Source organism: Chrysemys picta, chromosome 4 (genome assembly GCF_011386835.1).
Source record: "Chrysemys picta bellii isolate R12L10 chromosome 4, ASM1138683v2, whole genome shotgun sequence".
NCBI classification, from domain to species: Eukaryota; Metazoa; Chordata; order Testudines; family Emydidae; genus Chrysemys; species Chrysemys picta.
Window position 1 is genome coordinate 59,608,824 of NC_088794.1, and position 16,891 is coordinate 59,625,714.

At 51.0% G+C, this 16,891-nt stretch overlaps 1 protein-coding gene across 8 annotated transcripts in view; it reads left to right on the forward strand.

Moving 5' to 3' along the window:
* The first annotated feature begins 1,887 nt into the window (after positions 1 to 1,887).
* TBC1D22B (TBC1 domain family member 22B) overlaps positions 1,888 to 16,891 on the forward strand; it is a 94,662-nt gene continuing 79,658 nt past the window's right edge. For 7 of the 8 annotated variants that reach the window (XR_010601007.1, XR_010601009.1, XR_010601008.1 and 4 more), the window contains exons 1-7: positions 1,890 to 2,186; positions 8,243 to 8,299; positions 9,461 to 9,765; positions 12,181 to 12,360; positions 12,741 to 12,811; positions 14,702 to 14,830; positions 15,406 to 15,471. Coding sequence is in view for 1 of the 8 variants with exons in the window: in XM_005309696.5 (XP_005309753.2) it covers positions 2,131 to 2,186; positions 8,243 to 8,299; positions 9,461 to 9,765; positions 12,181 to 12,360; positions 12,741 to 12,811; positions 14,702 to 14,830; positions 15,406 to 15,471 (864 nt within the window). In the remaining 7 variants the exon portion in view is untranslated. Of the gene's footprint in view, positions 2,187 to 8,242; positions 8,300 to 9,460; positions 9,766 to 12,180; positions 12,361 to 12,740; positions 12,812 to 14,701; positions 14,831 to 15,405; positions 15,472 to 16,891 lie in introns of all 8 variants that reach the window. The other variant, XR_010601012.1, reaches the window with a different exon arrangement.

A 16,891-nucleotide genomic window follows, 5' to 3' on the forward strand; every position in this document is an offset into this window, starting at 1 on the left:
ATATGTTTGACAAGGGCCAGCCCACGAATGAACGTTAGGGACTTCCCAAACAAGCAATGATTCAGAATTCTCTGCTCATTATGCACAAAAGCATTTTGGACTAAACACAGTTTTCTGTTCAGTATGACTACTGGTAACACCTGTCTGTGTTCCTACATATAGGTTTTATACTGCCGCCCTTCACCGTAAAATCTGAGCGCCTTCCACATAAAATCAAGAGTGTTAGCGCAGTCCCTAGTGAATTATATGGACAATCTGGCACTTCACCCTTTTCAGCATCAAAACTCTGCTTGGGGGAGAGTGGTTGTTTTTGGAGAGTTTTCTTTTAGATTTTATTAGTTGACTTTGTTTGTTAGTTATTGGTTTGGGATGTCTGCTTTGAGTGTCATTCCTATGGAAGAAATTCTGTGTGCTCCGACGCTTGTTGTTTTCTAAAATTGAAATTAGGTTTTATTTGATGCTGGATCTACGTACCACAGGTGCCGATGGCTTAGCTTGCTTAGTTTCCTGTTTGTCCTGTGTTGGTCATTTTGTTGTAGTAAACCTTCATGAATTGTTATTAAATGTATAGGAAATAATCACAACAAATGCTCTTGAAATAGACTCATTTTTACACTTTTATTCTTCAAATAATCCAAGAGCTTCCAGGGACCTAAACAGCCTCTGGACTCCTGCTGAAAGTCCTGCTGGACTCCTGCCCCTCCCCATTGCAATCTGAAAGGGCACCGCTGCTTTCTGTGAGTTGCTTTTTTACCATCCTATAGAATTCTATAGCAGGGTTATAATTATTTATTGTATTTGATAGGATGGTTCAAAAACACGATGGAAAAGTTACCAATTTCTATTACATTCTATAACATTTTCGCAAGGAGAGAGAAATGTCTGTTTATCTAATTACCACGCATACCCATCTATCGGACCTATTTTTTGATTTGCCTATCTATGTACTGTGCTCATCACTGGGATAACTGAGTGCCTTACAAGTTTTAAAATTTGTATTACCATTTTCCTTGTGTAATCCCATTTGCATGAGCAAAATAAGAATTTTTTTTTTTAAGGTTGGGCAAATCAAGGTGGATTTCCACCATGATTCCAAGAGGCACATGTTCAACCTGGGAGTTGTGTTTTTGGTGCAATCCAGGATTTGGCCCCAAACCACTCAGGTACTAGAACTGTTTGAAAAATCTAAGACTTTTTTATGCTAATAGAGAAAGTGCTCCTCCTCCCCCCCCACCCCCCCCCCCGCTGAAAGTATCAGAAATGTTTCCTGTCCAATTTAACTTAAAATAAATAAAAACAAACTCTGTCATTGGGCTGAGGCCAGAGGTGGGAAGTTTCAGGGCTCCCCAATGCAAAATTACAAGCAACTGAAAAGTGATATGGAAACACTGGTTGGACTTGAATTATAAGGGGCCCGGCAGCAGGTGCCCCCCAGCTTTGTCACCCACTCCCTCCCAGTGCAAATACTTTAATCCTACATCACCCCCTCCTTCCCAGTGCAGATGGCTTAACCCTCTCCATCTGTCCTCCCCCAGTGAAGATGGTTTAACCCACTCCTTAGTTTAATCCTACTTCACACAGCCTCCCTGGTGACCATGGTTTAACCTTCTCCTCCCCAGTGCAGATGGTGTAACTCCCTCCAAGCGCAAATAGTTTAACCCACTCTACCTCTCCTGCCCAAGACAGAAGATTTACCCTATTCTCCCATTCCTCTCGCAAGCAGAGTGGTGTCTCCGTTTTCCCAACCAGTGGAGATGATTTAACCTAACCCTACCCCCTCGTCAGTAGAGATGGTTCACTCCACTCCATCCCTCCAGTGGAAATGGTTTATTCCTCCCTGCACGCAGATGGTCTCTCCCGCCTCTCGTGGCCCCGCCCCTGTGCCAGGCCCAGGACTCCCTCGCTTCAGGACGCGGTAGGATCCCGGCTCAGGATTGGCCGATCCGGAGGCCGTGGAGCCAGGAAGCCAATGGCCGGGATTTACCCTCCCTGATCCAAAATGGCGGCGCCGGAGTCTGGTAGCGGGGCCTCCGGAGGGAGGAGGTGAAGCGGCCTCGGCCCCCGGCTCCGGGACCTGCCGCCCCTGCTCGTCCCCCCGGAGCCGGCCGGGGCCCGGCCCCAGCCTCAGCCATGGCCGCTGAGAGCAGCAAGCAGTTCTGGAAGCGGAGCGCTAAGCTGCCGGGGAGGTGAGTGTGGCTGGGGGCACCTGGACCCCGGGCTCGGTTCCGGCTAATCGGTGACAACCCCCAGGCTCGGTGACAACCCCCCGGGCTCGGTCCCGGCTAATCGGTGACACCCCCCGGGCTCGGTCCCGGTTGCTCCGTGGCTCCCAGGCTCGGTCCCTGCTAATCGGTGACACCCTCAGAGGAATGGGCTACACACATTCCTTCCCCCTGTCCTTTGATCGATTATTGATACCGACTAAGTGGTGACCTCCCAGCCCGGGCAGGGGGCACTCTCCTTTTCCATCCATTCCTTGGGAGAGGGGGGGAAGGCTGGTTATTAGTGCTTTGTGGGTGCCAACCCTTCCCTCCCCCAGCTCATACATGTGTGGAGTTGGGCAATTTGCCCAGGGAGGGAGAAGGAAGATGACCTCTCTTATATTTCTCCTGCTTGATCCTGACTAATTGATTAACTGATGTTCATCTCCAGCCTGGGCCTAAGAGGAGAGGATCTGCCTGGGAATGGGATTCACTTCCCACATCGATTTGTGGGTACCTGTAATCTGTATCTCTGCCCCCCGTGCAACTCCCCCAAGGGAATGGGAGCCAGTGACAGAAGGGGAAGTGTAGGAGCCGGTTAACTAAACTCCTGTCCACCTGCTTTCCCTCCCACTAAGTCTCCATTCAGTGGGGGAAGCCAAGCATGAGGAGGAACAATTTGGGCTGGATATTGCAGGGTGAGGAATCAGCGAGTCCTTTCTCCTTCACGCCGCATCCGGGAGTGGGACAGGTAGGAGGCAACGTGGAGAGGGGCTTGCTGGGCATCCAAAGGGCAACTTCAGAGCTAGGGGACATACGGTGCCCCTCTGCAAATGTTGAAGCAGAAGCCCTTCATCCCCCCAAGGTCATACGCTGCCCTGGAGGCTTCTCCTTGAACAGCAAGATCTCCCCTCGCCCCCAAGCAAACAGCAGAATGGGTGTCCTTGCATACCACATGAGACTGTATCATTGCACTCCCCTTAAACTCTGCTTCCATTGAGGGTTCGTCATCAGGAAGTGTCAATAACAATCTGTGGGGGCACTTTCCCCACCTCATTTCCTCTGGCTGGGGAGCAGCAAGGTGCTGCTTCCTTTAAAGCAAGGGATGCTTACTTGGAGGGAGAAATGCACAAACCCCTGCATTAAAATAGATTTATGAGAGCTGGGGGCAGGAAACCTGCCCTGGAGAGTGGCTCCTCCCATGTGGTTTTGAGAGGAAGGTTCCCATAGAAAAACAAAGTAAATCCCCAGGAGAAAGGGAAAAGGTTGGGGAGTTTCACCCACCTCCCTGTGAGGAGTATTTCAAGGTTAGGTTAAAGTCTGAGCAGTTCATATGGGCTTCACGGTTTCCACACCCCCATTAATCTCATCTTGACCCTGCAATCCCCTCCTGGTGTGCAAATGCACAGCCTTTGAAATGCTTAGCTGGCTTTAAATCTTGCTTGGCCAGTTCATTCTCTTTCTTTCTAATGTGCTCTCACTTTCACTCGCTGTCCCTGCTCAAACTCAGGTTGTTGGGACAATTCAAATCGGGGGCGGCGGCGGGGAGGGGGGTGTGTGAAGCTGCAGGCATAACCCACAATTCTTCCTTTTCTTCTGGAAAATAAATTCCACAATGTGTAAGCACGTGTCTTTAAGTGTAATCTTACTATCTGGAAAGTTTCAGAGTAGCAGCCGTGTTAGTCTGTATCCGCAAAAAGAAGAACAGGAGGACTTGTGGCACCTTAGAGACTAACAAATTTATTAGAGCATAAGCTTTCGTGGACTACAGTCCACGAAAGCTTATGCTCTAATAAATTTGTTAGTCTCTAAGGTGCCACAAGTCCTCCTGTTCTTCTTCTTACTATCTGGTACATTCTTTATCAGGAATCCACATCCTGCCTGTGTAGAGGGGTGGTCTCTAAGATAACAAGTCTCTTCCATCTCTAACTGCTTTGAGCTCAACTTTTGAGAGCTTAACCAGGCAAACCGGTTTGGGGAAAGAACTACAGCCAACCAGCCCAGACAAGAAACTCAAACTTCATAGGGCATTGGATAAACTATTCCTCTCTCCCAACAGACCAGCTTGCTAATATTCTGTCAAATCCATCAGTGTAACCTGGGAATTTCTCTTTTCTTAAATCCTTGCTCTGAATCACCCGCATTTTGACGCTGTCACTCTTGGCAGGTCAGTGGATAGTAGAGGAGGGAAGCAGGAGATACTAGGCTTAAGGCCTCAGGAGATTAAGGTTATTTAAGAGTTGGTTAACCAAACCTTCTGTGGTCTTTTCCTGTGTGTTTGCTGGCTCCTTCCCTTTATGCTGATCACCCTGGAAGGGACTGGAGATGATTTGGATAAGCACTCGTGCTTTCTTCATCCATCAAATCTCTCAAATGTGCTTTTCATCTGTAGATCTTAAAGTGCTTTGTGAGTGGTATCATTCCCGTTTTAGAAATTGGGGTGTGTGTGTGTGGGGGAGGGTTGAGGCATAAGAAAGATGAAGTGACTTGCCCATCGTCACCCAGCTGGCAACATCCCAGACTGAGTCTACCAAGCCACATGGCCTCTCAGATTAGACAGGCTGGTTCAACGGCATGTCAGTATTAAAAGGTCACAGCTATCAAGATAACTAAAAATCAAAAACAGATGTGAAGAAAATGTATGGGTTTTTTTTTCTTGCTAATAACCATAAATGATTACAATGGGAATAATGAACCTAGTTGATTTCTTGGATTTTGTTCAGTGAAACAAGATTGGTCAGTTTCACTTGTTCTCCTGCACAAGGCTTGTTGTTCAGGTTCCTGTGGGAAGTTTGGGCCCTGTGCTTAGGGTTTTAACAATAAAGTGTGTTGTGAAGCCTAATGAGAATAAAAATGTTAAATATTTTGAGTGTCACTGACAGGCTTCTTGGTTTTTACTTTCTGCTGTGGCAGTGGCAACCCAAACAACCTTATTCTCTATTTATAGACAGTAGACCCTGGAGACCTGCTGAGGTCGGGTCCCCATTGTGTTAGGCACTGTACATGAATGTGGTGAGAGAGGCTCCACCCCAAGTAGCTTCCAACTTAAATAGACAAAGGTGGGAGAGGGAAAAGAGGCACAGAGAGATGAAGTGACCTGAGCTGCTTTGTAACCTTGGATGGTGGCAGAGATGGGAACAAAGCATAGGTCTCCTGACCCAGTGCCCTATTCACTGCACCTCTCTGTTGACTCAGAGCCTTTCACTAGTGGAGCAGAGAACAAGGAAGTGGAACTAACTAGATACAAAAAGTGGAATTGATTACACTAGTTTCACTAGCAAAACTGTTGCATTGAAAAAGTAAATGGCATCAAAAGGAAATTAAATCTGAACATTCCATGAAAACATTTGAGATCCTCCAATGAAGGGGACTTCATAATGGCCAAATCCTCCTCCCTTTTGAAGCCAATGGGAACAGGATCAGACACTAAGGACTGCGTATTATTACTTTTCAGTAGTCCCATGTTGGTTGCTAGACTGTTCCGAGTCTTGTTCTGGATATTTTTATATCTCTGGTTGGCTCAGGCAGATTATTGATGCGAATGGTTCTTGAGGCTGATTTTTACATAGATTTTTTTTTTCCCTATCCACCTCTACAAAAACTCCAACCACTATAAAGTTAGAGCTAACTGTAGTCATTTTCACCAGTTCTATAAGTAGCCCAGTTAGGGGAAGTCCGCAGTGTCCTCAGCTGGTCCTTATCGGTGTTATGGCTTGGTTTATTGGCTGGGGATGGCCATCTAAGGAAACAAGTTTTTTGTTTTGTTTTTTGTTTTGTTTGTTTTTTAAAGTGGAAGCTCATGAAATCGCCAACATACCCTAGAAATCTCATTGTAGCTTTCTCCTTGGGAGTGTTTGTGTTTCTTCCTCACTCTGCTGGTTTACCTCATCCTATACTACAGGGACAAAAGGTTCAGCCAGTGAAACGAACAGCAGAACAAACCAAAGGAAATGCTGCTTTTGTGTCATCCTGTGGAACTCGCTGCTGCAGGAAACCAACGTCAGATACTGTAGCTAGCGTCCCAAAGGGGACTGGGAAATACTTGACCAATGACATTTTTAGCTGTTCATATGAACATAACCCGGGCTTGTGGGCTACGTTTTCAGAAGTGATCTGGGTTCTCTCTGGTTTTGGGTGTCTGCCTCAAGACAGCTTAAAGGGACCTGCTTAGAAAATCAGACACCCCTGCCCCCTTAAGATATCTCCCATTGGGTGCGTGCACTCAAAAGTTTAGGTCTGTACTTCTGAGCATTAGCTGCTTGCAACCTCAGCCAGCCTGAGGCGGGATTCTAGATTTGAGGGACCAGTGGTGTGTTCCCAAAGGGGACTCCAGTATTCCTGTGTCAGTCTTTTCCCAATGCCCTTCCTGTGTGTAAATGAGGACCCTCTCCCAGAAGGAACATGTGGATTCTTGGGGTCACACATGACACTGATCAGTGTACAGAGGGGCGGCTTGGTGAGCTTTGTAAAACTCACGTTAAGCTTTAAAACAATTTATTTGGCTTCTCCTGGCCTCTGAAAGAAGCTGACATGAGTCATTTGCCAGCAACATTGATCTCATTTTGCCCTGGTTAATCTGCTCGTTATGCCCACCAACATAGCCACCTCTGTTTAATAGCTGTCCTGACAGCTAGATCTTAATTAGCCAGCAAACTCCTTCCCAGCCTAATCACTATTGGGGAAATACAGCTAGTCTTTTTCGAGCGTCCGGCTGAAAGACGGGAGTTGCTGATGCAGCAAGGAAAGCCCATGCTAGGTTTTGTCACCCATTGCTTTTCCTGGGTTTAGGGCCCATTGTCGCCCTGTGCCTGTACTGCGGCTCTTCTGTTCACTCTTCTGTTTCTCCCTCCTGCCACGTTGTACCTGTGCTGCCGTCTTAGCCAGACAGTTCCCAGCACTCAGCGCATTCTCCAGCTGCAGCCAGACTGCATTCTCCCTCCTGTACTGCAGGGCCCAGCTCTCTGTGCCACTGGCTCTACCTGGAGTCATTGGCTCCATCCGGAGCTGGTGAAAGTGATTGCAGTTCCATTGACTCAGGTGGAGCTCGGTCTGCTTACATCAGTTGAGAATGGGCCCTGCTGTTAAATAAGGTACGTGACATATGTGCAGAGGGATGGGGTTTGGTTCTATAGAGAACCATCCCCCAGGAATGCTTTGCTTCTCAGAGCATTGGGGTGGAGGCAGACAGAGCAATAGGCCTGGATGTTGGAAGGAGAGTGGGCTTGGGGGCATGTATAACTAGCCTAAATCTTGGACGGAATCCCCTACTGCTCTGTGTAAATTGCCTTGGGGATCTTTAAATTGCCTGTGAAACTAGCAATATCCTCATTTTAACATCTGTGAAGGCTAGACCTCATTGCCTAGCGGTTCAGAGCTTCATAGCATCCTTGCTGCCTTTGAATGAGGGGAGTGTTAGTCTGATCCACAGGTAGAGAGCCCAAGGCACGATGGTAAAGTTACTTGCCCAAGTGTCCTTCACCAAGCTGGGATTTGAGCTCCAATCACGCATCTCGGTGCAGTGTTTTCCTTGTAACTTTCTGCACTGCTCAGCAGTGACTGTGAGCCCAGCACCTGGTGGGGAGCTCAAACCCACATCTTTCTCTCCAAGACACGAGCATGCTACTGGCAGTAATACTTTGCCCTTTGCTACGCACTTTCATCCAAGGATTTCAAGGCATAACGAACTATGCCTCTGATGCCCCATTGATGTAGGTGACTGTTGGCCTGAATTTACAGGTGAGGGAAACTGGGGCTCATACTCACGCAATGAATCAGTGTCACGGCTGGGCATAGAACCCAGAGGCCCAGTACCCCGCTCCCTCCTGCCCAGCTGAGCCAGAGGGCGTCTGATCGTTTACAGTGTCTTTTCTGCTCTCAGAAAGAATAAACCTTCAGCTGACCGTGGCTCTTTGATCAAAGGCTTTGAACTCTGAACCCTATTGAAGTTGCTTGCGGCTCCCAAGAACAGCTGAGGAATGTGACCCTGTCCGAGGCTCAGGCAATTATTCGCAAATCTTCTGTGGCTTTTGTTTCCCCTGCAGTATTCAACCTGTCTACGGAGCCCAGCATCCTCCTCTGGATCCCCGGCTCACCAAAAAGTAAGTGCCGCATGTCCCCGGCCCCCCTCTGGCTCTGTTTCCATTGGAGGGCTTGCTTTGCTGGGATGTTCTCTGTCCCTTCTTGGGCAGGGGCTCTCCAGACTTCCCGTACTCCCTTGAAGCCTTGCACCTGTAGGGCATCTGTTTGACTCCAGCCCACGTTCCCAGTTGATGGCTTGTGTGAAACGAGCCCATGGCCTCGCCTTAGTAGCAAGGAGTCCGCATCATAGAACTACTGTCATAGCCACCGCCTAGCAGAGAGACCAAGGATTTCTTGGGCGATGGTGACTGACCTCTCCCTTTGCTCTTAGAGGGGATCCCTCCTGGGCAGTGGGGAAGACCTGGCAGCTTGTGTGTGGGAACCACATCTCTGCTGCTTCCCCTGAAGTCTCTGCCCTGTGAATGAGCAGCACTTCAGCCCCTGGGACTGTCGAGTCAGCACATTTCCCCAGCACTGAAAGGGAGACTTTATCTCCTGGCTTTGGCTCCTTATCACGGTGGACTTCGACTCTTGGAGCTTGAAGGTAGTGGGAGCGCTCTCCCTGTGTCTGAAATCATCATCAGGCCAGTCTGGCCAGCATGTGAGCACAGAGCTGCTCCTGTACCTCTCTCTGGGTTGAAAGTATCCATTATTTTTCCTGTTCTTTGTATGCGGCTGGGGCAGTTGCAAACCTAGGAGCGGCCTCATGCAGCCTGGAGCTGAATCAGTTCCTCTCCTTTGCCCTGCTGGGCAGAGTAGATAGACTTGAGCACCTTCCTGATAGGAACGGTTAGCTGGAGCATTGGCCTTCCCTGTGTTGAGACTGTCCCAGCTCTGTTCTGCCTTCCGGCGTTTTACTTGCCATGGGGGTTACGTGGAGGGATTTCTTGCGTTCCTTAGCTCATGCCTAGGAAGGAGATTGTACCATGGGATGAAGAGGCATTGGGGGGTATACCAGAGGGCAAAGGGAAGGAAGTATTTGGAAGGGGAAGGGATTGTACCATGGGATGAAGAGGCATTGGGGGGTATACCAGAGGGCAAAGGGAAGGAAGTATTTGGAAGGGGAAGGGATTGTACCATGGGAGGAAGAGAAGAGGGTACGTGGAATGGTCTTGTGTGAGAAGTAAGGAGCTTGGGGTTGGCTCTTTCTGTGGCACTTACCCTCTTTCCCTGGCTCCCAGCTTCATTAAGGAACGTTCCAAGGGCAATACGCTGCCCCTGAAGAATAAGAAGGCCTCTAGCTTTCACGAGTTTGCACGCAACACCAGTGACGCCTGGGACATCGGCGATGATGAAGACGAAGACTTCTCCTCCTCTTTCCAAACCCTGAACTCTAAAGTGGCCAAGGCCACAGCAGCCCAGGTGCTGGAGAACCACAGCAAGCTGCGCGTGAAACCTGAGCGGGCCCAGTCTGCTCTCAGTGAGACGCCAACCAACTGCAAGGTCATCAAGTCCAGCAGCGAGGCCCAGCTGTCCAGATCACCTGGTAAGAGAGGCAGTGACCAATCTGTTGCTCATATGCTATCCTAGCTTTCTGGCTTTGAAGCTGGTACCCACGTGCTGTATTGGTTGACTGTGGAATTCAGCCCCCGGCTACTAATTTCAAAGCCTTGGTTTGCCCAGGTGATCCTCCATTCTATTCCAGTGCCTCAAATCCAGGCCATCTGATTCAGCTGTGTCCGAGATGCTCTGCCCATGGCTCTTTGGGCCCCCACGTGCTGCTCTTGGACTCTCTGGGCCAAATGCAGACCTTTCCTAAGCGAATAGAGCTCTGGTGGAGCTGCGCCCACTTGGGGAACAGGTCGGAATGTGATCCTTTGAGTCTGATGGGATGCTTTGCCTTGATCCTGGCCTGAGTGCCCAGCCAGAGCGCTCTATCTGGTGTGCTAGATTAACTCCTCTGGATTAGGTGTCTTGCTAGGTCAGTGCTGCATCCTGGTCTGATCCCAGGCATGTGATTGCTTTATCATCAGAGGCAGCAGGGTGATGGGACACTAGATGGGGAGGGCTCTGAGTTATTACAGAGAATTCTTTCCCAGGTGTCTGCCTGGTGGGTCTTGCCCACATGCTCAGGGTCTAACTGATCGCCAGATTTGGGGTCAGGAAGGAATTTCCCCCCAGGTCAGATTGGCAGAAACCTTGTGGGGGTTTTGCCTTCCTCTGCAATGTGGGGCATGGGTCTCTTGCAGGTTTAAACTAGGTGGACCTAGAAACGCCCGACTAAATACTCACCATGTGAAAAGGAGCCAGCAGATGAGTCCAGCCACCAGGTGGCATCAGAGGCCACATAATGTCTCCATTTCTGTTCAAGCTCTGGCTGAAGTAGGCTAAAGGAGGCAAGGTGGGGTAACCTTCAAGGTCAGCTTCCCTGGGACTCCCAAGCCCCCTCACTCTCTGAGGTGTGGTGGAGTGCGGGTCGAGCAGCGAGCAGGCATGCTGAATGCGAAAGGGAGGAAGGAAGGCAAGGACGAACATTGGGAGTGAGAGGAAAGGGTCGATCAGGAGGAAGTGATGGAAGAACAGCTGCAGGGAGCTGGCCTTGTTCCATCCTGGCTGCTGGGTTTGCAGCCAGGCCCTCCTGGCATCCCATCCCTGCGCTGTGATTTCCTCAGGCTGGATCAGTGGTTCATGGTATGAAAGTGTGAGAGCCGCTACTGCAAAGCGGGGATGCCTGGCTCCCCGACAGTGGGAGTGTGGATGTGGTACAGGGTGGGGGAAAGCCAGTGAGGTGGTCATTGGCATGATGGGAGACTTAACAGTTGTGGGGGTGGGTGGGGGGGGGCAAACAATGTAATTTGTTTAAAGAGAGAGCTGGACAAATGTGTGAGTGGGATTGTAGGGCTGGGTTGCTTGTGATGGCAGAATGCAGGGCTTGGCAGCCCTGGGGTCTCCTTTTGGTTTGTCTTATGTTCCCAAAAATCTCATGCTTCAGGGCGTCCGTCACCTGCAAGGGTCAGGAAGGGAAGTTTCCCCCCAACATATTCGGGTTTTTGTTTTGTTTTTTTTGTCTCCTTCCTGTGAAATATCAGATTTGGCCAGGGCTGAAGATGGGACACCGAATGGGGAGGGCCAGGACTCTGGGGTGGCACCAAGCATTCTCTTTCTTAAGTGTTTGGCTGGCTGGTTCTTACTCACATGCTCAGGGTCTAACTGATCACCATATGGGGGGAGAGAAGGAATTTTCTAGCAGGTCAGATTGGTAGTGACTGGGGGGAGGAGGTTCACCTTTCTCTGTGGCATGTGAGGGCGGGTCACTTGCCAGTATTATCTGGGTATCTCTCACGTATTCAATTCCCTGCCATTGCGGGGGCTTCGGGCACTGTGCACCTCCATCCCTCCTATTCTCTGCCTGTGGAATAGAACAGTCCAGTCTCTTGTGGGCAGCGCCCCTTTGGTCTAGTTTCAGTAGTGGGGTTTAGTGTGTGGGAGCTGAGGGCGGAGGGGTGGCGTGTCCCATACAGGGGGTCAGACTGGGTGATCTGGTGGGCCCTTCTGGCCTAAAACTCTCCGATTCTAAGGGTGGGGATCTCGGCAGGTGGCTGGGCGCACTCAGAATGTGATCTGGTCTCTTTTCTCGACCAATAAACTTTTCCAAGCATTTTCCAGTGACTAGAGAGCAGCTTGACCCTGGGGGGACTCTCCTTTGTTTGGGGGCTCCTGAGAGGCTTCCGTTCCATGTGAGGATCCCAAAGCACTTGTACAAATGTGAGGGAATGAATTCTGAGGGAGGGATTTATCCCCATTACGCAGGTGGGGAAACTGAGGCACAGATCAGTAGAAGAATGAGGAGTAGAACCTAGATCTCCTAGCCCCACTCCTGTGCTTTAACTGCTACTGCACACTGGCACACCACCACACACCCCGCTCACAGCATGTCCGAACTCTCTGAACCCTCTTCCAGAGGATGCCTGCGTGCGGAACGCCCTGCACAAACAGCAGTCCCTCCCACTCAGACCCATCATTCCACTCGTCGCCCGCATCTCCGACCAGAACGCGTCGGGGGCTCCCCCAATGACCGTGCGGGAGAAAACGCGCCTGGAGAAGTTCCGGCAGCTCCTTTCCAGTCACAACACAGACCTGGGTGAGTGCGGGACTAGTTGGATGGGTCATGAGGGCACTTCTGTGCCAGTCAGATGTGGGACAGTGCCACTGGGCTGATGGATGGGATTGCTAAGGGGCGCTGGGCTCTGCTGGAGGCTGGTTCTGCTGGGTTGGGCTCTATACTCTTAGCAGCAGCAGTCTCCTGTTGATGTTATCAGCGAGTATGATCAGGTCTCCACTTGTTCTGCACTTGTGTCCCAGGCATCAGAGACATAGAGCCTTCCTGGGGGCTCGGAGTATCCGGAGCCTGCAGGAGCAGACTGGGGTTTCCTCTCCTTTTAGGTGTAGTTCTACCTAGCCGGGGACCTCACTCGGGACGCGCCTAGGATCTAATCCATTGACACCACTGTCCGTTTGCAGATGAGCTGAGGAAATGCAGCTGGCCTGGCGTGCCCAGAGAGGTCCGGCCCGTGACGTGGCGACTCCTGTCGGTGAGTGCTGACCACTGCGGCCCGGGGTTCCTGGGGAAAGGCTGAGCAGCTTTGCGCGGAGCTTGGTGCAGCAACACCCAGCACGACGCGGTCAAATCCGCCCCGGCGCCGCAATCAGCGGGAGCCTGAGGGTGAACGCAGCCCAGAGGTCCACGCAGGGACGTGAAAATGAACGTGCCTCGGGCTTGCTAAACGTGAATGCTCCTGTGTGCGTTGAATTAGGTCCAATCAGCTCTCAGTGCCTGGCCCCAGGGGCAGATCCATGTGTGACCATCTAGACACGGGACTGCCCAGTTCCCTGGTGGGACATGACCTTGAATATGGAGCCGTTCCTTATGTATAAATTGCCCTTTCCTGTGCAGGCCACATTGTAGGCTACCCAGCAAAGAATCCAAACTCTTCTTTGCAGGACACCTTAAAGCTGCATGGCAGAATGGAACGGAGAGCCCTGCCCTGAGGAGCTTGTGGTCTTGCCTGGGCAAATAGGATTCCAGGTGCAGAGCTCCTCAGTGCAGGAGACTCAATGGAATAAATGGGCTTTAGGGAGGGAGTCACTTGGAAGCTGCTCTGACTGTTGGGAGGAGAAAGGACAAGAACGTGAGGAGGAGACAGAGGCACCTAAGGAACGAGGGGCCTAGGGTCAGATGACAAAGGGGCCTGAACTCCCAGATGGTTGGATGGCAGGGACCTCAGCGAGGTGACGTGGTCGTACTTAGCTCCAGCCATAGAAACTAGCAGCAGGGTCTGAGAGCGTCACTAGCATGCCATTGAGGTGTACACTGGTGCATGTGAATGCAGACGGTGCACAGAGCGGTGACCCCACCAACCATATCGAGTGGCCTTGGGACAAGCCCGTAAGGGGAATCTGCAAAGATTTTTATTTTTTTGCCTGTCTCATTCGCTGCTCCTTTGTGATCTAAAATGGCCTAATTTTTCAGCAGAGAGAGCCTCCCTGCTCAGCTTCTTCCCTTTTTTAATGACACTATAGCACAGAATGGTTGTTTATCACACTCAGCACCACAGTACATGATCACCTTCCAGCAGTGCCTTAAGCAGCATGGCTAACGTCTGTCATGCTTAAAAATCCCTCCCTGCAGTCGCACAGGTTTCGGAGTCGGGTGGAATGTCTCAATGCTGCCAGTTCTCCAATCCACTGAGGAGTCCTGCAGCGAACCTGGGGAGACCTGATACTCCTAACCTTCAAACCCCACACTTTCTGAGGTTGCTGATGGACACCCTGAAATGGGCATGCCCAGGCAGCGGGGAACAGCGCAGTCATTAGCAAAAGCCATGTTAAAATACAATGAAGACTCCTACCCCCTTTGCTTGTTTGGCCTCTGTGTTAAAGCCAACGAGTTCTCCCTCAGCGGCGCGCTCATCTTGCGTATGCTACATGTTCATTTTCTTCGCATCCGCCCCTTTTCTCACAAGATCTCGCAGGCTCTAGCTAACAAACTGGTGCTATCCAGCGCTTTCATGTACCACGTGATCTGATCTGAACGCCCATCTCAATGTAGTCTCGCCTCCTGCTTGGAGTGGAGCCCTACCTGCCGCTTCACATACCCGTCAGTATCTTCCTGTAGCTTTAAAGAGCAGTTGACAAATAGTCAGACCCAGCGCTGTCTTCAGCTATTCATGTAGAAACAAGCAATCAGATCTCATGCAGCTGGGTGTTGGCAGGTTGCCCTGGGGTCAGGCAGGAAGGATATCAGACATCATGTGCTGGGAGCTTTGAAGCCCTAGAGATCTCCCTCCTCCAACCTTTGCATGCAGGCTGGAAGTGCTTCCTGGACAAACTGCTGCTTGGCAGGATTGCAGGGAACTGACGGTGGCTAGGGCAGGAGGGAGAGGGGAAGGGGACCTACTGTAACAGGCTGCCTTCTGCTGCAGGGCTATCTCCCTGCGAACAAGGAGCGGAGGAAGCTGACCTTACAGCGCAAGCGGGAGGAATATTTTGGCTTCATCGAGCAGTATTACGATTCCAGGAATGAAGAGAATCATCAGGACACCTACCGGCAGGTACGGGCCTTGCTCCTCCTCCTTTTGGTCCCTGCACTCAAGGGTAAGGCCCTCCTGCCACCCAGCCTCCTCTCCCGCTCTCCGTCCCTTTCCCCCCCATACAACACTTCCCTTCTTCCCCATTCTGCCTCTTGCGCTTGCCGCTGCTCTCTGGCCCGCATAGGATCACAGCAGCTAAAGCTGGGGAAAGCCATACAAGGTGGAGTCCATCTCCCCCAGTGATGGCATGGTGTAGTGCCCCCATCCTACCTCATTACTGGCTGTATCAGATGTGTCAGTGGTTCTCACCGGCTGGATTTGCCACCCGATCGCTAGCTTTAAGGTGCCAGCCTTCTAGCTGCTCCACCTCCTTCCCCAGAATTGAGTGGTGGGGGCTGGAGTTTAGACACTTCCCTCTGCCTCTCAGCAAGGTCTCTGTCCCTGGGGGTGGCTGAGGGATTCGGCCTCTTCTCTCCATCAGCGCCTCGACAGAAGAGTTGCGCTGATTTATACATGCGAATCGCAGCTCCCTCTCCTCCCCCGGCCTGACCATCGAGGTCAGTGAGTCTAACCCGCTCTGCCTCTCTCCTTTTCAGATCCACATCGACATTCCCAGGACAAACCCTCTCATCCCGCTCTTCCAGCAGCCGCTAGTCCAGGAGGTGAGGCGGGACGAGTCTCTCTAGCTTCCCCGCAGTGGGGCAGGCCAAGTCCTGCTGGTGACCAAGGGCTTCTAGCGGGAGACTCTTCCGTTCCACCCAGGGCATCAGGCCCATCTGGCTTTGGTGTGTGCTCCTAGGGGCACCTATTCTGCGCTGTGAGGGCCCAGTGGAGTTAATCTAGTCATCTGGATTTGAGGATTTGCCTCCACCCAAGGCTGGCCTCCCTCCTTTCTAACACGCGCTTTAGGATCAGCCTCACCTACATCTATTTGGAGGAGGATGTAGGATGTTAATGTAGCCACCCCACCATTCAGACACCAGCACCCCATGGGAAGGGGATCTTGCACAAGGCTGAGTGTTTCCTCTGAGTAGAATGGGCGGGGGGAGGAGAACCCGTTGGTGCCCCAACCGGGGCCCCTTTGTGCTGAGTGCTGTAAATGACAGTGCCTGCCCCCAAGAGCCTACCATGAAAATAGACAAGACAAAGGGGGAAACTGAGGCACAGAGTGGGGAAGTAACTTGCCCAAGGTCACAGCAGATTATTGGCAGAGCTGGGATTAGAACCCCAGTCTCTTGTGTCCCAATCCAGTGCTCTATCCATGTGACCACAAACATGTTCATCGTACCTTCAGTTCGGTGTTCTGGCTGTTGGATGGCACATCCAGTCCCTTTTGCCGTGTGGTTGGTTTGGGCTCTTCTTTCGAAGGAACAAAACCACAATTGGACTCTGTCGTGCTTTGAAAGAATCATAGGCTAACCTGGGCCAGGCCCCTGTGATTCCAGAATAAGTGTGTGCAGGTGGAGGGTTATAGCAGTAATACTGTATTGGTACAGTTCTGTGGGTAAATGTCTCTGCGTAGACCAGTCCTATTGTGCCCTGCAATTTATCAGCAAAGTTCATTTAAACCTTTTGGAGCCCTCTTTTAAAGGCTAGAGATCTGCTCTAGGGACTCTGGCCAGGAGCTCCAATTATGAAGGGCACAAATATAGTTGGCTAAAGGTAACTCAGAGTTGGTCAAAAATCTGAAGTTCTATTTGAAACCAGCCCAAGGCCATCATGCCAGAGTAGGCTGCATTAAAGCCTGGTCATCAAAGTTGGATGTGCAAGGCTTTTCCCTGTGGGAGCTGGCATGAGGATCCCAGCCTCTGTTGTATGAGACCCAGAAGGTTTAGCGGGGTTGCTAGGGTGTACAAGCAGCTTGATAAGATGGAACTAAACTGATCTGCACTTCGGGCAGAGTTCTTGGTCCGCCAGTTTTCTGAGAGGACCCACTAGAGTATGTTGTAGGAGGAACTCAAGGACTTTCACATAGGCAGAACTCTGCCAGGGCACCAGGAACCTGACATCTCTCTTCCCACTAGAGTCTCTCAGATCACAGGCTATTGACATGCCAGAAGAGGGCATGGGATTCTGGAGCCT